The 23,578-nt window shown below is 38.1% G+C and overlaps 2 protein-coding genes across 5 annotated transcripts; one reads left to right on the forward strand and one right to left on the reverse strand.

Annotated features, from left to right (window-relative positions):
• The first annotated feature begins 1,597 nt into the window (after positions 1 to 1,597).
• hps1 (HPS1 biogenesis of lysosomal organelles complex 3 subunit 1) lies at positions 1,598 to 17,137 on the forward strand. Its single transcript, XM_028468722.1, has 18 exons — positions 1,598 to 1,960; positions 5,568 to 5,760; positions 5,845 to 5,979; positions 6,436 to 6,578; positions 6,668 to 6,776; positions 9,220 to 9,380; positions 9,453 to 9,552; positions 9,624 to 9,708; positions 10,782 to 10,837; positions 10,926 to 11,093; positions 11,198 to 11,356; positions 12,610 to 12,686; positions 13,666 to 13,803; positions 13,903 to 13,968; positions 14,777 to 14,921; positions 16,196 to 16,309; positions 16,388 to 16,470; positions 16,538 to 17,137. The coding sequence occupies exons 2-18, from the start codon at positions 5,644 to 5,646 to the stop codon at positions 16,698 to 16,700; spliced, it is 2,019 nt and encodes a 672-aa protein (XP_028324523.1). The 5' UTR covers positions 1,598 to 1,960; positions 5,568 to 5,643; the 3' UTR covers positions 16,701 to 17,137.
• On the reverse strand, positions 16,853 to 21,397 carry st3gal7 (ST3 beta-galactoside alpha-2,3-sialyltransferase 7). Of its 4 annotated transcripts, none has more exons than XM_028468727.1 (8): positions 21,263 to 21,392; positions 20,996 to 21,140; positions 20,789 to 20,915; positions 19,596 to 19,933; positions 19,334 to 19,520; positions 19,117 to 19,257; positions 17,558 to 17,707; positions 16,853 to 17,475 (listed from the first exon to the last, which is right to left on the reverse strand). In XM_028468727.1, the coding sequence occupies exons 2-8, from the start codon at positions 21,133 to 21,135 to the stop codon at positions 17,389 to 17,391; spliced, it is 1,170 nt and encodes a 389-aa protein (XP_028324528.1). In that variant the 5' UTR covers positions 21,136 to 21,140; positions 21,263 to 21,392; the 3' UTR covers positions 16,853 to 17,388. The 4 variants fall into 4 exon arrangements, with proteins under 4 accessions (XP_028324528.1, XP_028324527.1, XP_028324525.1 ...); XM_028468726.1 differs by having other exon boundaries at positions 20,996 to 21,151; positions 21,263 to 21,377; XM_028468724.1 differs by having other exon boundaries at positions 20,996 to 21,184; positions 21,263 to 21,370.
• Between the last annotated feature and the right edge of the window lie 2,181 nt (positions 21,398 to 23,578).

Below are 23,578 nucleotides of genomic sequence, written 5' to 3' on the forward strand. Positions count from 1 at the left end.
ATGGCTGCCTCGCTCTGTTAGCAAACACTGGGGATCTCATGATGTTTACACTGTATATACAGGAGTCGGCTTAAATAAGACTCGATCCCCCAGAAAACCCCATGGATTAAATTAGACTTTGGCCTACAGAGCAAAACATTTGGAGCCATTTTGACCCAAGGATAAGGTTATTAAAACGTAAATATTTATGCTTCGAAGGGGTTTCCCTGCTCCCATCAGAAAGTTAGCATTCAGCGTACAAAATATTATGATTTAGGTTTGAAGACATTTAAAATGGGCTTTTAGAAAAATATTTTATGTTTCGAGAGTGTTTAGATGCTTCTTGAACTTATTTCCATGGATTATTTTCAAAGAACCCATTACTGACTGGTCTGTGTGAGGTGTGAGAGGTAGACCCAGAGAGGCCTAAAATGCTGCAAAAGTTTGTCAGTTTAAATATATATACACTACCGGTCAAAAGTTTTAGAACACCATGCACACTTTTTCCATTTTTTTTACTGAAAATTGTTCAGTTTATTGTGTCATTGCGCTCTGAAATGAAAGCATAGAACAAATAAGCAATTTGAGTGTAAAAAAAAAAAATCATGGGATCCATGACCAATACTGTTCAGCTGGTGCTCATGAGGGTCTGGTACCACAGTGTGTTCCAACACTGCTTTTATGCAGACAAAGGGGGTTGGAAACAAGAAAAGTTAGAACACCTGTAGGAATTAGTAGCACCAGCTTTCAAGGCTGATTCAACCTTCATTGCTGCAGAACAGCTTTAAATTGTTAACACACTTTGTGTTCCCTGAAAAAGGCCTATTTGTAGAATTCTGAAATGTAGATTATTTTTCAGTTTTGGGTAACCAAACCTTTTTTTTTTTTAAACCTTCGGCTGTTCAGTCCTTACCTTTGTACCATTTCAAGCTATTTATTGGACTTGCACGACTTGATTTGCAATAAATAACTGGAAAAATTAGGGTGTTTTAAAATTTTGACCGGTTGTGTACAGAGTATATATTATTAGTTTGGTTTCAGATGCCAGCTAAAAAAATCTCCTTCAAAATAAAACAAAAGCTATTTTTCTATTTGTTGCTATGGAGAAAAAAAAAATCCAATTTATGTTCCATGAGTTTTCTCCCCTCGATTGATCTCTGATTGATGTTTTCTGACACATTTGTATATTACAGTAAGAAACAAATCCTAAATCAGCAGGGGTTCTCAATGGTCTCACCCTGGGACCCACATTTTACCACGATTATTAAATCGCGACACACTTCTTTTTTTTTTTTTTTTTAAGAACACAACCAACCAAATTGAATTTTTCAAAAATAGCCGTTGAAAACACACATATACAATATTTTTTGAAATGTAAATCTGTATATTTTCCCGTGCAACATGCCTGTCAAGAGAAAAGTTTCTTTCAAAATAAAAGACTAGTCTAAGATGAGAGATATTAATTTATTTATTTATTTATTTTTGACCTGCTGTCCACGACCCACCCAGTACAAGTACGCGACCCACTTTTGGGTCCCGACCCGCCAGTTTAGAATCGCTGGGCTACAATTAATCTGCATTCCACAAATTCCATTCTGTCAGTCATGTGATCCAGTTTTCTAGGCTACAGCCTGCACATGACTTTCTCCTGTGTGTTAGTCTCAGTATTCACTGAATGGATTATTATCGCCCATAAACAATAGAATAGTGTATTATATAGATTAGAATAGGTTCATTTAAACAATAGAATAGTGTATTATATAAATCAGAATAGGTTCATTTAGACTCTGGGACTAATATTGTTACAGGTCAGTCACATGATCGAGCGGCGCTGTGGGGCTGCGGACACCGCGGAAGGAGCGCAGGAAGCGGGTTGTCTCTCAGCAAACATCGGCTACACGAACCTCCACAACGGGCTGAAGTTCGGACCTCACAGAGCCGGGACAGACATGCTGCCACCAGCCGGTGCTCCGACCTCTGAGTGAGTTTATGTGTGTGTATGTATGTATGTGTATGTGTGTGTGTGTGTGTGTGTGTGTGTGTTTTATACTGTGTGTTTTGGATCGAGGAAGTCAGAAGTTACATAAGAAATAACAGCGAAAACACGGAGTTAGTTCACTTTAATCCATTGACGTGAGCCTCAAACATAGCAGAATAATTTAATGGAGGTAAAATCAGGTTTAGCCAATAAGAAGTGGATGTGATCATTCACTGAACCTCATGGTGACAAGGGTCACCAACACGGTGCCCGCGGGCCCCAGGTAGCCCGCATGGACCATGTGAGGGGGCCCTGAGGGGCTTTATTTAAATCTGATTTACTTTTCATGATTCATAATCACAAAGATCAATACATATGACAGATGTAGTTTGTACTACTTAATTTCGAGTTAAGGCCGTGGCTATTCATACGGAAACGAATAACCTACCAGTCTATTCATACTCAGTGGTTCTCAACTGGTCTCACCCTGGGACCCACATTTTGCCACGGACATTAAATCGCGACCCACTTTTTTTCTTTTTTTTTTTTTTAGAATTCAACCAACAAAATTTAGTTTTTCAAAATTTAGTTTTTCAAAAATAGCTTTTGAAAACGCACATCTATAATATTTTTTCAAACATCAATCTATGTATTTCCCTGCGTAACATGCATTTCACAGCATGTCTGTCAAAAGAAAAGTTTCTTTCAAAATAAAATACAACATGAGAGACAATAAGCATTTATTTAATTTTGACCAGCTGTCCGCGACCCACCCAGTACAGGTCCACGACTTACTTTTGGATCCCGACCCATCAGTTGAGAATCACTGGTTTAGGTGACGTGATAGGTGCACCAAGTGACTTAAAGTTCCGTCAGTTTTATTTTAGCTCATATTTATTTTATTTTGGTCCTAATCCTAACCCAGGAAATACCCTAAAATGCTTATTTTTTTCGTACATGTATTTTTAAAGGTGGAATTTGCCGTGTTAAATATGTTAAAATGAAAAAATATATATAACAAAAGTGGGATTCGTACCCACACAATGAAAAAACAGGCACTATACCGGTGTGCAGAAAAGGTCCGGAAAACATACGTTTCCGTATCAATAAAAACTTTGTGAAATTAACCATCTTTAAATCTTTATTTTCACTGAAACATTGTGACAAATGTTTTAAATGTTTCAGATTTGATGTTTGGTCAGTGGTATGTTATATATATGACATATATATAATACATTTTTTTAAAACACAAGGTAGATTTTTGGAAAAAAATGACATAATTGTTGCGTTTTACAAATGTTATAAGTTGTTTGTTTTACAATTGCATAAATTAGGAGAAACGAAGAGTTGCATGTTGAAACTTGAAAATAAAATACCTTTTCAGATTACTGCTAGCCTTCCATATTAACTTATCCTCTAATTAAAGTGAGAATGTAGCATTTAAGAAGTGCTTTTTAAACTGGTAGCACTTGGGACTATATTCAGTACATATGGAGATTTGCACAAATATGTGATTGAATCTGAGGGCCACATGATCAACGATCATGTCATAGCATTTAGAACAATGACCGATCTGAGCATCAACACAAGGAAGAACAAAGGGTTTGGGGGGTTTTTTTTTGGTCGTTTTCTGTTATTTTGTATGTATTTTTTTATTCATCTTGTTTATTTTTTAGTCGTTTTTGTGTGTTTTTGGAGTCAGTCTTTGTATGTTTGCTGTAGTTTTGTGTATTATTAGTCATTTTGTGTATTTTTTTGTTGTCATCTTTCTTATTTTTTCTTGTTCCTTTGCACATTGTATTATAATTCTGTATGTTTTTATAAATCTTTGTGTTGATTTTTGTTGACCTTTTGAATACTTTTGCTTACATTTTTGTATGTTTTTGCAGTCATGTTCAATTCAATTCAATGCAAGCGCAAATGACAACAATAATAGTCATCTCAAAGCGCTATCAAAATATTAGATTCTTAAGAGAGAAAGAAAAAAACAAAAAACAATTCCACATGAACAAGTGTCAGTGGGAAGAAAAAACTCCCTTTTAACAGGAAGTAATCTGGATACACCTTGAGTTACTTTGAGGGCCTTCCAAAACAAACCCAAGGGTCTTACCCCTGTCTGACCTATAATGTAACAAAGGAAACTATGTTGAATATTTTTAGATTTTGTAGCTTTAAAGAGAAAATGCAAATAACTTTGTAAGGGAGAATGTGGCTCAGGTGGTAGAGGGGTCATCTTCTGATCCTAAGGTCTGGAGTTTGATCCCAGTCTATACGCCAAAGTGTCCTTGAGCAAGATACTGAACCCTAAGTTAGGGATGCACCGAATATTCGGTGGCGGAATATATTCGGCCGAATATTGCAAAAAAAAAAGCCACATTCAGCCTTCGGTTTAGTGCATGTGACACAATGACACAATCAAACAGCATGCAGTGATTTTGAGTCAGAAAAGTGTGTGCGCATTGCTGTAGAACCAGAGCAGCAACAGCTCCTCCTTTCCGCACACAAACACAGCCAGACGCTCTCCTTACCGCTCTCTGTCGTCTGTCACCGCGTAAAAGTTGGAAGTTTGTCCTCAGTTCACAAGCGATGTCGGGTCTTGGCGCATACTCTGGTGTAGCATTAGCATGGAGTGCTAACAGCTGATGTGTGTAAACAATGGTTCCGTGGCTCCAAGCAGTGACTCCCAACATGATCGGCAGCAGAAAAAGTAGTGCAGTTTGGGCGTCCAGTAGTGCAGTTTGTATTTACATATATGGCAATCAACTATAATATATATCTATATTAAACCGCAGTGTTGTTTTAGCTGATAGATAGTTGGAGAGGGAGGAGCTCACATTCTAGAAGGTGTGTTAGGTGACATCACCTTCCAAAGTGGGCAAAATCCAACTCGCCCGTTTGGAGCTGACTGAATAGCAAGGGAGGGAGGAGACAGAACTTTTTCAACTCTGTCCCTCTGGATGAGGCTAAAGTGGTGTATATTACTGTAGCAAAACCATTATAAAGTGATTCTTTTCATCATACCTCCCCTTTAATGCACTTTAGTTTTTTTTTTGGAATGCATGTTTTGTTTTATTTGAAGGGCTAATATAAATGAAAAACTTTGTTGTGCTTTTTTTGATAAGCAAAGGCCACTGGAATAATTAAAAAATGTCAGAATATTCAATAAACATTTACTTTCTTTAAAAAAAATGTCTAAAAAATTATTCTAGGCTATTTATGCACTATTAAAAAAATAATGAAAAACTAACAACCGCTTTCTATATTCGGTATTTGGCCAAGCATTCGGCCACAAATTTTCGTTTCGGTGCATCCCTACCCTAAGTTGGTCGACTAGCCCCTTGCATGGCAGCTCTGTCCCACTGGTTTTGTCTTTTCACAAAATCCTGTCACGTTTTATTTAAATAGCAGTCATGGACAATTTTTGTAGGTTATTACTTCTTAGCTTGACATTACATCTTTGCTGTATCTGTAATTGTAAGGTTTGTGGGGATAATATAAAAGATGTTATTTCCTAATAATCAAGTTGATATACAGTTAGTTTTGTTTTGGGCTTTAGTCATTTTGAGCGTTTGTTAAGTGTTCTTCATCTACATGCACGTCTTTCTTGCAGCTCCATGCTCACATGCTGGTTCGGTTGAAGTGGACCAAACGGTGAAAGAGCAGCTGTGTGTGCGTCTCTGATCCAGATGAAGTTCTTTCTGATTGCTAGTGAGAGTGCAGAGGTCCTCTTCTACTGGACCGACACTGAGTTCCAACTCAATGTCCGGGAGCATTATGGAGCCTCTCAAGAAGAGGGTCATGGGGTAAGGAGGGAGATTTTCTGCTTTATTAAAGAATATTCTATTTATGTTTTATTCTTATTGTTTTTCTTCTACTTTGATGCTCAGCTCCCAGCCTTTGAGGACAGCATCAGCACATTGTTTGCTCCCATTATTATTTCCTGCAGCACAATGGCAGACAGGGAGTCGGAATGCTACACCAGCTTCACCACTGAAAATAACCACATCTACGTTCTACATCGGGTAGGTGCAGCTTAAGTAACGGATTACAAGTACTCGCGTTACTGTGATTGAGTTAGTTCTATGGGTACTTGTACATTTTTTGATTTCTACACCCAGCCGTTACTGAGTAAATTCTTTTTTTGTTTTTAGTTTTTAAATGATCAGAAAATAACAAAGACAACCACTCACACGTCTAATAGACTGTTCCTTATTTTTCCTGCTGTCAAAGTAGCCTGAATGCAGATAGTTTTCATAGTGGAACAGTATTATGATGCAGGGCTTATCAGAAAATCAAAACAGGCTTTGTTCCGCAGCAGCACGTGATGTCGTGTACAAGCTGCTGGAGGACATTAAAAACACAAATGCACTCATGAATGTGCTTTAAACATATCAAGACTCAAACTTTGGCGAAAACAGCAAAGAGCCATCATTTCCCTATTATGCTTTGAGTGATGCTTGTTGTTCTACTGTCTGCAGTTTGATGAGTGTCTTTACATCGCTGTAAATGGAGATGGTGAGGAGAAGGAGGATGACCTGAGGAGGAAGATCTACGTGATGAAGAAGATGATCGAGGTGCTGTTTGGCATGGTCACCCTCAGTGGAAACCTCCTGAAGAAAGAGTGAGACAGTGACCATGTCCCGCGTCTTTGAAAGATACTTTTTAGGAGCATCTGCTGTGATATGACTATAATCTGCTGTTTGTCACAAGGCTGCGCCCACAAGACACGGAGCACAGGGCGAGGCTGTGGAAGCATCTGCAAGGCCTGTTGGAGACATACAGCAACCTGAGAGAGAATGACCAGAGCTTCCTCGTGGAGGTGCAGTGCTTTGCTGTTATTAAAGTCACTCAGTTATATCACTTTAAATCAAGCCCATATGTTTACTTCAATAACATTTTACCAGAAAAATGATCGATCCCCATTTTAGGTTCCAAACTGTGTTCTCTTTATGCTGCTCTCTGAAAATCACGTGCATCTATGAGAGAAATATGTTTATTTAACACTAGGTGGCACATTGAACAAAAGCAGAGTCTTATGCTGCGTTCACACCGAATGCGTCTTCTGCGGCACCGGACGCATCTGCCGCACGAAATTTTTTGCAGGATCAAAAAATTTCCCCATTCGCATCATATGTGCATTTGAAGCGAAGCCCCGCCCACCAGCAACACATCCAACTCGGTGAGTTTAACTGCCTGCTGAAGCGAGGAGCTGTGCTCCTTTTTCTTCTCTCATGAACATAAACTACCAGTGAAAAAAGCCGGTGTGATTAGCAGCTAATGCTATCCTAGATCAGTGCTACAGGGAGAACTTTTACCTGCTACTACTACTCACTGATTCTCCTCTACGCCAAATCCTTCCTAGTCCGGTCCCAGTTATAAAGGCCATGTCATACAGCTCCAGGTGGTCACACACAGCTTCTACTCCATGGTTGAATGGGTGAACAGACCGGTGTCCTGGCTTTGCGAATATTTTCAACTCTTGCGGAAGTTGAAAGGGGAGTGGTGGCCTAGTGGGTAAGGACGCTGGGCTTGTAATCGGAGGGTTGCCGGTTCAAGCCTCACCGGGGCCGTCACTGTGGGATGTTGAGCAAGTCCCTTAACCCCGAACTGCTCCCCAGGCGCCGCAAAATGGCTGCCGACTGCTCCTCAGGGATGGGTTAAGTGCAGAAGACAAATTCCAATAATGTACTAACATTACATGGCCAATTAAAGGCGAAAGCCCGGTTTAAAAAAAAAAAAAAAAAAAAAAAAAAAATATTCGCAAGATTTGCGAATTCCATGTTATTTTTTGTGCGAAAATGAAAAAGATTTTGCATCTGGGATGTATTTATCCATTGACTTTCTATGTAATCTGGTTGCTGAACATTTTGTGACGCATTCGGTGTGAACGCAGCATGAGGCTGTTTTTGAAATCTCATACTAACATAATACACACTCAATGAGTATATACTGTCTACTATATACTATTAGGATGATTAAGATGATGAGCGTTCCCACTAAAATATGCTTCCAAGTTTCCCAAGATGCACTTCGAACCTACAACGACAAAAACCAAAGGCACACTGAGGCTAAATATTTCTGTTGATTCTCCACCTTTGAAAGTTCTGAAAACATTTCAAGCGAGAAAGTGACCCAGTAGAATATCAACATGTGGTCATTTGATCCATGAAACTTGCCGAAGCAGATTTCATGCCGACATTTCTGAGATTTTTGGAGACCTGTCATTGTGCTACTGACAAAACTTCTGGGTTAACTTCAAAACAAGAGCCCGATTTAAAAAAGTCTTAAAAACTGTCACTACCGAATTCTTTCACGGAGCGGATCCATACAGATCGTTTCAAGTTTCCTTTCTTATCATAAAAGTGTATCTTGCACATAAAGCTTTCAAAGCCACTATTAAGCACTCATTTTTGGCAGTAGAGGAAAAAAAAGTTTAGTTTTTCATTATCTAAATGTTAAATATGGAGTCTTTTTTTATATACGGTGTTTATGCTAAACAGTGCACTGGTTGAAAACTAGAACTATAAATATAGAGAGAAAAAGCCACGCAATGACAAAACCCCAGCACTACGAGAGCACAAACCTCAGCCAAGCACCAAATATCCTCTTTCCCAGTTATCTGGATCAATGATCCTGCTCATTGTACCATGATCATCCACAATTTAAAGGTTACAAAGAAATGTATATTCCCATTAATAACGATACAGTAGGTCCAAAAGTACGAGTACCTCAATTTCTTCAAAAAAAAAAAAAAATGCAGTGAAATGCACAATCTGTAACCGATTTCGAAGAAACTCAGTGTAGAACCAACCTGACATAACTGAGTCAAATTTCTTTAAGAATTACAGCCATATATATATATATATATATATATATATATATATATATATTTTAATTTCCCTAATGATTAGAGATGGAGATTTTTTATTTTTTCAAACTGATCCAGAATCAGTATATTGATGCGGATCCCCTCCAAAATATAATGCAATCTTCCATGGCGTAAGTTTCGAATTTTGTCCAAATCTATTTAGTAATTTTGACATAATCCTGCTTACAGACAAATAAATAAATAAATCTCAGTGAAATTAGAGCATACTGGATCTTCCTTTACAGACCTACAGTAACGAACAAACTCTTTTTTTCCCTCCTTACCTTCCATCTATTCATGCAATGCGATCGTTCCTTTACTCCTCCTTGGATTCCCATGATCTCCTCGTTCGTGGTCTTGAGAGTTTAAAGAGAGGTTGTCCTTGTCCTCGCAGGCGGTGGAGAGATTGATCCACCCCACGCTGTGTGAGCAGTGCATCGAGTTCCTGGAGCGTCCTTTAGTTCAGCAGATCAACAGCAGCGTAGAAAGAGCAGGGGAGGAAGTGCTGCATGCATTCATACTGGTTCAGACCAAACTGCTGGCCTTCTACTCCAGGTACAGGACTTTTTAATATAAGCACAATCAACATTTCAACTGTATTTAAACAACGCATGAATCTCTTTCCAGCCGCAACGCGAGCACTCTCAGCACCTCAGATCTGCTGGTTCTTATCATCATGTCACAGAACATGTATCCTAGTGTGGACATGGATGACCACGCTGCTGAGGTACAATGCTGAAAATGTGGGAAAAATGTGTCAGTTTGAGTCTCAGCACGTTTTTTTGTTTGTTTCTGAAGGATGTGGAGAGCACATCTGGTTCTGGGCGGGAAAGTTTTTACACCCCAGAGCCGTCGTCAAGTGAGGGAGACTCGATCAGTTCAGGTCAGTCAGTGGATGTATAGACGTGGCTTTGTCCTATTCTTTTAACATTATTAGCCATGGTTGGGGTCAATTACATTTTTCAATTACAATGTCGTCTTCAATTATCCATGTTCAATTACAAACACGATTACTTTCGTTTTTTTCCGATTACAATTAAAATTTCAATCATACTTTTCCCCTGAAATTCAATTACAATTACGGTTTCAATTACTATCAGAATTACTAAGCCTTTAATAAATAAGCCCATAAAACTTAACCTTCTTCTTGTTTTAGCGTTCTGTTAGCATCACTTATGATGTGTCTTAAATCAGCTGTAAAATACACTTTTTATATCATCTAATTTGTTTCTGATCTCTTTGTTACCTTGTTAGGCTTCCTAATCAATGAAAATATTGTTATCAATAATTTTGGTGTGGTCGTCTCAGCCTTTTTTCTGTCAGTGTACCCCTCGATTTCAGTTATTTTGAAAATGGTAAAATGATTGTCAAGAGAGCTGACAGCTAAACATGAAGTTACATACTGTATGTGTGTAAGCCCTAGAACTGTAACATGGTGGCCCAGTTTTGTGTTTCATTAAATTGGAATTGTCAGTTTTTAGAGAATTTCCATGACAATTGCAATTACAGTCCATTATCTGAACTCAATTAGAAATCAATTACGATTACAACAGAATCTGATTTTTTTCAATTGCGAATTGTAATTACGTCACACCTGCAATCAGTTATCAATCATGCGATTACAATTATAATTGACCCCAACCCTGTTATTTGTTGATAACTGATTGCAGTTAAAGTAATAGGACATAAAAACACAAATTATTACTTTACGTGATTGTTGGATAGGGATGTTGAAAAAATTTTAATTTGGCGATTGTACATCGCGCGATTCTGATGAATAGTTGTTTCTTAAATCATATATTAAAAAAAAAATGCAGTAATTGCCTTATACTTTAATATCGAGATATATCGTATCCTTATCTATGTATCAGCATATGAATCGTATCACCAGATGCCAGGCGATACACAGTGGTTAATGTGGCTAATGTTGGTATGTTTGTGTTTCTGTGTCTTTAGAAAACTTTCTGAGAGTAAACCTTCCCGTATTTGAGTTTGTCGACCCTGACGTTCAGGTGTGAAAACTCTCCAAATGAAAACACATTATTTTTGTCACGAGCTGTTGACGGACACACATGGTTAATATGATGTGACTGTGTTTAGATGGCTGAGGACAGCTTACACACACTAGATGACAAACCGCCCGATCCCTCCACCCCTCTCCGAGTCTTCTTAGAGGTGTCACAGAAAGACAGGCTGTGTCCCATGATGCCTCACTCCATGTACTGTCTACCACTCTGGCCTGGAATAACATTAGTATTACTAACTAAGGTACAGTAAGTTCATATGTGGTGTGAATTGTAGCCACCAGGGGGCGTTTTTGTGACACGTTTTCACTCTTTTTTTTTTCCTTCTTCTTCCTGTTGTTAATCCAGATTCCTAATAGTGCAGTTGCAATCTCAGTGTATACGTTCCTGGAGGCCTTTGCTAACCTGGAGAAGCGTTTGAATGAAAACAAAGGAATTTCCACAATGCACGACGTCCACAACAAACTGGATAAATTCATTAAAGCCCTGGGGCGGAGTGAGATACAGGTTTGTGGTCTTTAGAGGTCCCTTTTTTATTAAGAAAAATACAAATCTTCATTGCATGAGAAACATTTATAAAAAAAAAAAAAAAAAACATTTAAGACTATGGAGCGGCCTGCCTGCAGATCTGAAAGGAGCTTCTACGTAGATTTAACACTTTTAAAAGCAAATTGAAAACTTGACTTTTTAAAACATTTTATGGTTAGATGTTGATGCCTGCTTTCAGTGTCTGTATGTGTGCATGTTGTACAATCTACTTTATGTGGATACATTTCATGGACATGTTGAGCTTTTATCCCGAATTTGTATATTGTATACAAGCACATGACGTTGCCTCGTGCATGAAATGTGCTATATAATATGAATAAACAGCTTTCTTACATCTATCTGAAGTGTGAAGGTTGTATGTTTGTGTTGATTCTAGTGATGTAACGATTAATCGTAAGGCAGTTAAAAATCGATTCATAGGTATTACGGTTCACATCGATTCTGTGAAAATTGAATCGCAGTACTTTTTTTAAACAGCAGAGGACGCTATCCAGAAGTGTTGGCGGCGAGCGAAATCTGCTAATACTTTTTTTCTGGCTGCCTTCTACTCTTAAATATGTTAATAAATTATTCATTACCCCTTTAGCACCGAAAGAATATCTGTAATATTACGTGAATATCTGTAAAAGTCCTGTTTTTCTATTAGCTCTGTCTGCTAGCATAGCATCTCTTCTTCTCTGCAAGATATCTGCATGCCAACCGACCACTGGGTTACCAGCGCTCTCTGCTGGTCCAAACAAATATATGACCTAAATACAGTGAAATGACTGTTTTTTTTTTTTTAAGTCCAATTGTTAAGGCACAAAATACATTTTCAGTTGCACTTTTAAAAAGAAAAATAACTATTATGCAGTTTTGTATTGTTTACTATAGAACCAGAATTTAAATAATAAGCTTCTTCTTCATTTGTATTATTCCTTTATTTATTTCATTCAAGATTTATTTTTAGTTAAATTGCATTATTTTGAATAGTTTATGAATGGATTCTTTTGACAATGAAAAATAGTATAGTATTTTCCCAAAAAAAAATAAAGGAATATTTTTCAGTCATTTATATACAGTCCCATTTTGTAAAATAAATCGTGAGAGAATTGTATCGTGAACCCAGTATCGTGAATCGAATCGTATCGGGAGTTGAGTGAATCGTTACATCCCTAGTTGATTCATATATATATATATTTTTTTTTTTTGTGGTGTTGTGTTTCCTACAGTCTGTGCAGTTGCAGAATGCATGGACCGACTTCAAAAACAAAGCCTTTGCTCGAGGAGGGACTGGCTTCACCAAAGAGTGAGTTTGCTGCCTCCTGCTGGCAGAATGGCGTCAAAAACCTATCATCACTGGACCTATTCTTTTTGAGTGACTGCATGCGTTTTTTCTATTTATTAACCCATTTACTGCCAGCCCTTTTCAGAGCAGCAAACCCCATATTGCCAAGTGTTTTAGATGATTTTCACTGATTTTTTTTTTTTTTTAAGACCCACAGAATATTTTGTGGGATCCGAAACCAGATTCTGAAAGATTAAAGTCTCTAGTTTCAGCAGAAAAAATATTTTTGTTTCTAGCTTGTTTTGTTTTTCTGTAATCAGCAGTTGAATAGAGGCAAGTTTCACACAAATCGCCAGTTTGTGACAAAAAGCTGAGAAAAACGTCTTTTTCTGGAAAAAACCTTTTAGGGACTTTGAAGCATTTTTTTTTTGTTTTAGTGACACCTCAACATTAGTTTCCTACTATAAAACTACAGAAACAACACTGAAACTGGGCTTTTGATGGCAATTATTATTATTTTGCTGTCTAGGTCAGAGTTGAATGGAATTTGACCTTCCTCCAAGTCTCTCCCCCCCCGTCAATCTCCCCACACGCAACTTCCTCCTCATCCTGGACATGCCGAGTGTCACCGCTTGCCCCCTTTTTTGATCGTTTTCTCTCACTATCACAACACTCTCAATAGTCCACTTAGTTCCACACATGCTCTGGTCGAGTGTGAGCTGCTGTGAGCTTTAGCATCAACTCTCGTAGCTCCATTTTCTGTCTTGTAAACTCCTTTCCTCTCCCTCTGAGCTCTGCCCATCACAGGTGATCTCTCATCCAAAGGTGCGCTGCTGACACCTGCATGTCACCAGTTGGTCACTACGTCATGGTACAAGTTAGATATTCACAGGAGAGCTTCGTCACACTGTCTCCTAGCAACCCCAGCCGAAAAACGCAATTAACCTCTAGATGTTTTTGGCAGTCAATGAGTTAATATCTGTTTTTTTTTTTTTTTTAGACTTATTCCTTGTTGCGTTAACATGAAGACCCAGCTGTGTGGCATCTATCGACAGTGTTTTCTGACGCTCAGTCGACCATCTGCCATGAGTCGGAGACTCTCTCCTGGTCTGCAGGAACGAGCTCAGGTCATGTTGCGGTGTGTATCTGTCATGTCTGACTGCCATTGTGTTGCCATATTACATTTCATGGTAATAATGTTTTTTTATTTTTGTTTTTCTAACCGTTTTGCTCCTAGAGAGAAACTTGTGGACTGGAAAGACTTTTTGTTGGTGAAAAGCAAAAGAAATATCACCATGGTGTCATATCCTCTCACAACTAGTTAGACATGCATCACCTTTATATTATTAGTGGTTATTGTTATACAGCTGATCACGGTAAAAATATAGAATAATCAAAGAAAAGTCTGAATTACATTGTACCAGAGGTGTCTGATCCGAGGGCTACATTATCAATGTTCAAGTCATCATTTAGAGTAATGACCATATTGATTAATTCTGATTAATACAGGAAAGAAGAAAGGGTTTGTGTGTTTTTGTTGTTTAGCTTGATTTTTTCATTTTTGTTATTGTTTTGTCTTGAGTCATTCTGAGTGTTTTTGTTTGTTTTATGTGTCATTTTCTGTATTTTTGCTTGTTTTATGAGTCATTTTGTTTATTTCAGTTGTAATTTTGAGTGTTTTTGTTTGTTTTATCAGTCATTGTATGTGTTTTTGTTTGTTTTATGAGTCATTTTGTGTTTTTTTGTTTGTTTTACGAGTCATTTTGTGTATTTCAGTTGTAATTTTGAGTGTTTGTTGTCATATATTGTTTTGGAGTCATTTTATGTATTTTGTTGTTCTTTTGTATGTTTTATTCGAGGCTAATTGTGTGTATTGTTGGAGTCCTTTGGTAGATTTTTCTTTGACATTTTGTGTATTTTCATTGTCATCTTTTTTTATTTTTGCTTTAATTTTTGCATGTTTTTGGATTTAATTTGCATAGCCTATATTTTGAGTGATTTTGTGCACTTGCTTTGAAGGCTGCACAAAATTAGTCCGAGGGCCGCCAGTTACCTATGTTTGCCTTCTACAGTTATCCTAAGTGTGTTTTTCTTGACGATGTAAGTGTCACTTACCTGGAGGATTATCCTGGACTCGTTCACTTCATCTGTGTGGACCGTAGCACCGGTCGGATGATCGCACCATCATTCAGCATCTCTGAGCAAACTACGACTGAGCTGGGGCAGGGACCAGTGGCTCACTACATCAAAAGCAAGGTCGGACCAGCTCAATTTGATCTAAATCTGTCCAATTTAGGGCACCTACAAATATTTATATATAAAACTGAAAAGCGCTCAGGCAGAAGATGACGTTTTTTTTTTGTTTTTTAAATAAAAAGAAGAAGAAAAGAAAAAGGTAAACCTTTTATATTGATCCCATGCAACATGTAATCTTAAACAACTGTCTTCTATTCTTTCACTTTACTCACAATACAAATCTAGTTCAAATAGAATGCAGTATAAAGAAAACAGGAAAGAGAAAAAGGAAGATAAAATAATAAAATACAATATACAAATATTTGAGCTGGCACATTCACCAGAAATTGATGGTATAAAAATGGGGTCGCGATCCAAAAAAAGTTGACAACCATAGTGTTTGGCCATTTCATTTATTAATTTTTTTTTTTTTACTTATTTAACTTTTAATTACTCTTTAAAATAATAGATTTATAAATATATGATAAATGCAAATTCAAAAACAAGCTTGTTGGCTTTATGTGAGCTTTATTTAGAGTATAATTTAGCTGCAGGGATTTGTGTGTTAATAATGATGATAATCCTGTCTCAGGTTTGTATATTAAATCAAGCTCCCGATGAAGAAGAAATACTGTTTCTTAGTAGATATACTTTGACTCATAACTGCTGTGGCGGTTTTGAATGGAATCAGACGGAGTGAAGTTGTAGGGTTGCTGGTCAGAAGCGGACACAGGGTTTATTTGGTCAAAGGGGTTTTAGAGGCAGACCGATTGAGAGGTTTCCGTGTGTGTGTGTGTGTGTGTGTGTGTGTGTCAATGAATCTGTAGTTGTTCTGTGCTTTTGTATGCTGCTGATAGTGCTAAGCATAACAATAACAGAGTCTCTGAGAAGAGGCCTTGGCAAATGTTGTCAGTATATGATGGTATCTGGCCTGCTTAGGGCAGTGTGACCAGGACCAGGAGAGATTCTGTAATCACATATCAATAACAATTATTTCATGTGTTTTTGCTGGGTTTTTTTGTGTTTTTTTATGAGTAATTTTGTGTATGTCAGTTGTCATTTTGAGTATTTGGAGTTCTATAGTTTTTAGTAATTGTGTATTTTTGTTGTAATTTTATGTATTTTGTTGTTCTTTTGTATCTTTCATTGTAATTGTGTGCATTGTTGGAGTCCATAAGATTGTTGTTGACATTTTGTGTATTTTTATTGTCATCTTTTGTATTTTTCGAAAAAAGGTTTGGTTGATAAAAAGGTTGTTTTCTGATTCAAATAAATAGATTTGAATTTTCTTCCAGGTGTGGAGCCTGGTTCGGACGACCAGGAGCTACCTTCAGAAAGGCTACTCCACAGTTACGCTACGCGACGGAGATTTCTACTTCTGCTACTTCCTCTGGTTTGAAAACGAGATGGTAAATTACTGGCATCCCATGTTTTCATATACCTTCAAAAATATCTGTACATTACTCATTGGTCCTACATCTTCTCAGGGCTACAAGTTAGAAGCAGGCGACATCCCCGTTCAGCCAGATGAGTCTCCACCCATCGGCGTGCTGGCCCGGGACTACTACAGGTAATCCCATCAATGCTACTGTTTAAAAAAAAACCAGGCTTTTATGACAAAGTAGCATGTTTAACAGGAATCTGCTGCGGTACTACAGTAAGAATCTGAAGGGTGAGGCGGTGAAGTGTTACGAGCTGCTGACGGTTCACCTGGGGGTCATACCCTCTGAGATTATTCTGCAGCACTGCAGACAGCTGGCTAGTAAACTGTGGGAGCCTTCTCTCAACCCTCTGCTGTAAGCATTCACAGCACCACCACCCACACACCATGACTGGGTCAGAGGGCAACGGTGCCCCGAAAAAACCCTAAACTAGGACATCCACAAATAATATTTTTCATTTCTTTTTATTATATAAATATAACATGTAATAATTTATCATCCACTCCTTTGCTGTGTTAAACGTATTTATTGGAAGCACTTGTGTGTATGATTAACACCACCAAAGTAAATATTTTGTATTTTCATAAAGTGTATAAACAACATTTCATTTCTAATGAAATACCACACTATTGACCTGTTGTGTATTCAGTGATTTCTATGTCAATTTAAAAAGTAAGCTTTTCACTTTTAAGAAAGAAACATTATCAGTCCAATTTTACTTTGTACTTCTGCCTTTTTTAATTTATTGTAATACATTTGACTAATGAGTATATAAATAAAATGAACAAAACCATATTTGTGTTTCCTGATTCTCATACAGAAATAAAATAACTTTATGTGGGTGTATAACCCTGTGTAACAGCTGGTGATCTTTTAAGGTCATTAAATTGAATGAGAATTACTTGACTTCTTCTCCACGACATTTAGCATTTAGGCTTCAATGTGCTGACTCATCGGTCCGGGGGCTCTTTAAGCAGCGCACAGGATGGCGGAGTCCACACAGGCTTAAAGCGGGATTGCATTCAGAGTTGGCGATGTTTTCCGACTCACAGAGCTCCTGTGAGGTCAGTCACAGCTCCAGCAGAGACCAGGTCCCTTAAGAACAGTTTCTCTGCACTGATGTCATGCACCACCTGGATAGAGATCATCATATGAATGTAGAATTAGAACAAAGTCTGTTAGATTTCCCTTCGTCTGCCAAAAGTGTCCATTTACTTGAGCTTTCATGAAGTCCATACGTATGGCCTCGTAGTAGTGAAGCCGGGCCTCAGGGTGTTGCATGTCGTACCCGAACCCTGCGAGGCTCACCTGGTCACAAAGCTGCATGGCCATGACCACCGCGCTGGCCCCCAGAGTTGGAACTGACTTTATAGACAATAAAAAAGACCAGTAAATGATCTACTTACTATTGTATTATTATTGCTTAAAATGATCACTCGCACATATCTTAAGTTCATCTAAAATGTGTTTCCTGTTTGTGTTTTAGACTTTGAAATGAGTCTCTCTTTTTGAATGTATTGATTATTAGGATATTAATGTAATCACAACATAAGTGAATGAATGCATTTGTAGCAAATTTTTGATTTTGATTTTATTTTTTTACATTTAATCAATAACAAATTAAAAGTGCTAACCAATTAGATGCTCTAGACCACATATGTCAAACTCATTCAGCCCTTTAGAGCAGGGGTTCTCAACTGGTCTCACCCTGGGACCCACATTTTGCCACAGTCATCTATCACAACCAACCAAATGTAGTTTAAAAATAGCTCTTGAAAACACACATATATAATCTTTTTTAAACATAACTCTTTATACTGTGTTTTCCTGTGCAACATGAATTTCACAGCATGCCTGTCAAAAGAAAAGTTTCTTTCATAATAAAAGACAAGTCCAATATGAGAGACATTAAGTAGGCTATTTATTTATTTATTTTTGACCAGCTGTTCATGACCCACCCAGTACAGGTCCACAACCCACTTTTGGGTCCCGACCCACCAGTTGAGAATCGCTGCTTTAGAGCATCCAATTTGACCCACAGCGAAAACATGGATCATTGTGTAATTACAAACTAATTCAGATATCTCAGCCTTTCCAAAAACACAAGTTCAAGGAAACTTTTCTCATGCTTGTATCACATGATGGCAGTCATTTTTTTTTTTTTAATCTCAAATTCTTCAAAAAAAATCTAAGTTTCCTCAAATTATTTCACAAAATGTCCCAATTTAAAATTGGTGGAAAAATTGAAATGGATACAGTTAAGTCGATATGTCGATATTATTGTGTGGATTTTGTCTTACTTTACATACCATTCATACATTAAAGTGCAAATAATGTTGAAATCACTCATTTTTTTCCGGCTTTAATATGTGGCCCACATGCTCTACTAAATTTTAGTTGTGCAATTTACTTCATATTTTCAGTTTAAGGACACAAGTATTTTATTAACCTTTGATTATTGATCTTAGTTTCATTCACAAAATGAACATACAGTGAGCTATACTTTTATAGAATAAACCTGAAGTACAAGTATTGATAAATTATGTTTCAGGGCCATAAAACCCCATCATTGTTTTGCATATTGGAAATCAGTGAGATGTGGAATTGGATTTAAAGAAGTTTATGTACACAGTTGTTTTTTTCCCCCCTGGTAGGCTTCATCAATGTGTGTATATATTTAAACTTTAACCAAAGGAATCTATACTAAAGCCTGAACCTGCTGTGTGTAGATCACAGGAACGTACATGCAACAGCAAAGACATGTTAAAACTCACGGTTTCGTGGTTTAAGGCGTATCTCTTTAAGACTTCTTCTGTATTGTGCATAATCTCTGGATGGAGGATCTTAAGGTTCTCTGGTTTCATTGGAATATCATCCACCACATCCCTCCAGAACCACAGTTTGGACCAGAAGCTCTGTTTAGAATAAACAGGATACCAGTGATGTGTTGGGATGGAAAGGCTTCTGTGCATGTCTTCATTGTTTCCCTACCAGAGGCTGCTTTGTAATGACTGAAGTTAGCCAATCTAGGTCGAGGCTCTTAAACACCACCAGTGCAACCATATTGGTATTTTTGTACTCGTTTTCAGAGCGCGGTGCTCCCTCGGGGTAAATCAGGCGGATTGTGGTGCGAGAACCAGCATCTCTTTCAAAACCACAAACTGGAGCATTATTCATCCTGATAACAGAGATGTACAAACAAGTGTTGATATTGAAATCTTTAGCATAGGTAAAAAAATAATCTAAAACGTACCTGATGATAACGTCATATTGATCAATATGGGATCCAAGATGGCTTCCATGAAGAACACCACCACTGCCCACCACCACACATCGCCTACAGCTGCCATCTCTCCTCAGAGATGGAGGTAGTCCAGGTTGAGGGAGGGAAGCTAGAGCTAGGGCCAGATGCTCCTCACTGCCCTGAAGCCCCAGTGGAGGAGACAAGTTCCACTGAACAGCCTGGTCCTGCTGCACAAACACAGGCAGGTCCAGCAGGCCTGCAGAACAGGACAGAGTCTTGAGGTGGTCCAGGCACCAGTGAGGCTGACAGGGGCTGGACAACAAGGGGGCGGAGCGGTTTAGCATTGCCTGAAAATAAAATGTGGATGTTAAATGTTTGAGGTATGTTTTTAGAAGGCAGAGGTGTAAAGAGTACTGATATTTCCTACTCAAGTATAGAAGTACTGTTACTTGATTGAAATTGCATTCAAGTGCAAGTACAAGAAAATCATACATAAAATACACAAGTACGAGTAAAAAGTAGCTCAAATAGGACCCAAAGTAAAAGTTACTAGTTACTTTCACCCCCATGTTTATTTTTTGTATTAAATCTTGCCACGGTTCCCTTATATACAGTAAACATCTCATGTATAAACTTAAAGAGGAAGAGACCAAATCTTGCACAATTGTAACCTAATTTATTTTCCACAAAGGTATCTGTATGATATAAAAGGTTTGTCAAAATGTCCAACTCTGTCTTAAATGAAATAACACCAATGAATTTAATGCAAAATTTCAAAACAATCTCAGGCTCAAAGTATAGCTACTGTACATATATGAACTCTAAAAACTATGAAAATAACTAGCATTCAATGCTGTTTTGGTGCGGTGCATTACGTTTAATCCGATTGGTCGGCTCTGATGTGATGTATTTGACTGCCGTCTGGTCATTTTCTTTTTTTGTAGTTTCACAATGTCCACTGATCATTTTAAAACAAAACAAAAAAAAATTTAGTAACGGTTGGGTGTAAAAATGTACCAAATTACTTTACTTCTTTTGAAACACACTTAAGTACAAGTAAAATTATTGATTTAGAAATATAATCAAAAAAGTACCCATAAAAGCATCCCAATTACAGTAACATGAGTACTTGTAATCCATTATTTTCACCAATGGTAAAAGGGAGGAAAATCAAATCTACAACAAAGAAACAAAGAATCTACCTGATCGCTGGAGTACTGGTAGTCATCGCTGAGGGATTTCCCCTCATTCAGAGGGAAGTATGCAGGAATCAGAATAGCCACGTAGCATCCAATCAGCAGTATCAGACTAAAGATAAGATTATATTTTCTGTTGTTGAGAAGGACAGTATTAACTTAGCAGAATCTCCATCTTGTATCGGAAAGAAAAACAATCTTGCAGAATTGTACCTGGTGAGGAATTTTTCTCTGCATGGGATCACTTGCTGTCTGTAGAAGACTGGTGTAGATGTTGTAGACTCGGCAGCTTCAGGCAGAAGTGGAGATTCATCTTCTGGATCCTCCACACTCAAGTTAGTCAGGATCACCATGATGTCTGTTTGTCAGCTGAACACACTCGTATCTCAGTTCTAGTTTACTCTGTCATATTACCAACAGGTATAGAGCTTAGTAGGTTTAGTGGTGTTATGGTAGAGAAGTATGTGAGACATAACTCACGGGTGGTTCAGTGGAGATGTGTGGCGGTTGTTATTGTGGTTGCTTCATTGACGCGGGTTGTTGTAGTTAAAATGGCTTCTGCTGGTGCTGCTCTCTATTCACTGCACTGATCGCTGCCACTCCTTTGTTACTAGATAACATTAGTTAACCATTGACACATCACATGACCACGGTGCAGAGAGAAAGAGAAAGAGAGAGAGCAGAGTGAGTCCATTATCCATTAAATACTGTAACACTCCAAACAAATAGTCAGCATTAAAACAAGTGTGTGCAGGAAGTTTGGGTCTTTATTCTGATCACGTATCTTCACTTACAAAACCAATTTCATATGACTAACTGTGCAAGGCATGATAGACCTAGAAAAAGTCTCTATTCCATCACTAGGCTACCACAGAATGTTCCTCAGCAAAGTGGATGTAAGAGGAGTGCATGGAAATAGCCCCGCCTCCCTCAGGTAGAGCATGACTCAGAGAGGGACTTTGTTCTCTGGGCTCCGAGGCTTTTAGATGCTAAATATGTTTCTAATCCCAGGTCTGGAAAATGTTTCCTTAAGAGCAAAAAGGCCATTTTGCACAAACATTTAATATACATGCTATACCTTAAAGGTGTATTCTGCAATCTTAGAAAGCTAACATGATTTGAGATAGCAAGACCTCATTTAAGTCCACTCTCTCTTCCCCCTCCCGTTTGCTCTCGTTGAGGTGCCGTCCAACGGATCATTATATCAGATGTGCATTTAACGTGCAAAATGAGACATGCAGGCATCTGTTCTTGAATGGCAGAGATTGGTCAAGGTTTTATAGGATTCTAAACGCTAGAGAGGTCTGACTCTTTTCATTTCTTCTTTTTCTCACTACATAATGTATTGACTGTTCTCATGATGAAAGGACCATTTCACCCAGCAAAACACAAAGTGTTTCTGAACAGGATGGTGGACTCCATCTTTAAGTTAGGGAAACCATTTTTCTCGTATTAACTACTTGCCTATTCTTCAAACTAAAATGCCTTAGTGCTGTAATTTATCACATTAAATTAATTACATAGCAACACTTTTGATTTGACAATGAATATTGGCATGTATTAACCAAAGAACACATCGAAGGAGATTATTGAAACTACTACAGTCAGGTTAATAACTGTCCAATGCAATATTAAAAACTGGAAAGGCAATGGGCAATGAGGAAACATCATCTTCCAGGAAGGAAGGAATGGTTGTGATCAGAAAACAACAATAGAAGTCAGTGCTGTGTTTATTAGTGAAAGTATGCATTTCCACATGCTCAATGCAAAGCAAACTAAAGGGACTGAACAGCTGTGCAGCCTTAATGAAACCACTTATCAGTGAGTTCAATTGGGGAAAAAAATGGCTTTCTTGCCAGGGAGCATAAAAATGGACGTGGAAGAAGGTCATGTGGTCTGATGAGTTCATTGGGCCTCTTCCAGAGTGATGGGCGCATTAGGGTAATGAGAGAGATGGTTGAAGTGATGCCTACTGTACACGGCTGTGGGAGCAGTGCCATGATCTAGGGTTTCTGCAGTTGTTCAAGTCCAGGCTCAGTAACGTCATGTGCCCAAATATTGAGGTCAGATGAATACCTGATTATACTGAAGTGCTGCAGGTTCTTTCATCAATGAATATTTTCTTCCCGAATGGCACAGCCATATTCCAAGATGGCAATACAAGGATTCCCCCAGTTTAGATATATTGAAATAGTGGTTTTCAGGGAGCATGAGACACTGTTTACACTCATTGATTGGCTGCCAAAGTCCAGACCTGGACCCCGTTGAGAACCTTTAGGATGTGCTTGAAAAGACTTTCTTCAGTGGTCTGAATATCCCGTTATCGATTCAAGATCTTGTCAAAAACGTATGCACTCCTAAACAAAAATACATATTGTACCATTGCAGAAGCTTGTTGAAATGATGTCATAGCAGAGCCATGCATGCCATAATCAAAGCTAAAGGCGGTCAGCGACCTTTTGGCCAGGAAGTGTATGTGAAGTGTTTCATGCTGGTAAAGTGGTAAAGGATCACGGCAGAGGACGGTTCAGTGAAGGCTTCTGTGAAGGTGTAATTCAAGAGTGTGCCAACCTGAAATATTGGTTAGGTCGGATAACCCCTGCTTCTAAATGGGTGGCATATTATATAATAACATAATACCATATCCAGTATTGTTTCTTTTTTTTTTTCTTTCTTTCCCTTGTCTGCACATACTGTCAAGTATGAGGGGAAAGGGAGCAGGGAGGAGAGACTCAAGGTAGGAAATAGAAAGGGTGGGGAAGAATAGATTGTTTTCCAGTGAGGGTGAGATGTGAA

This window comes from Gouania willdenowi, chromosome 15, assembly GCF_900634775.1.
Source record: "Gouania willdenowi chromosome 15, fGouWil2.1, whole genome shotgun sequence".
Lineage (NCBI taxonomy): Eukaryota > Metazoa > Chordata > Actinopteri > Blenniiformes > Gobiesocidae > Gouania > Gouania willdenowi.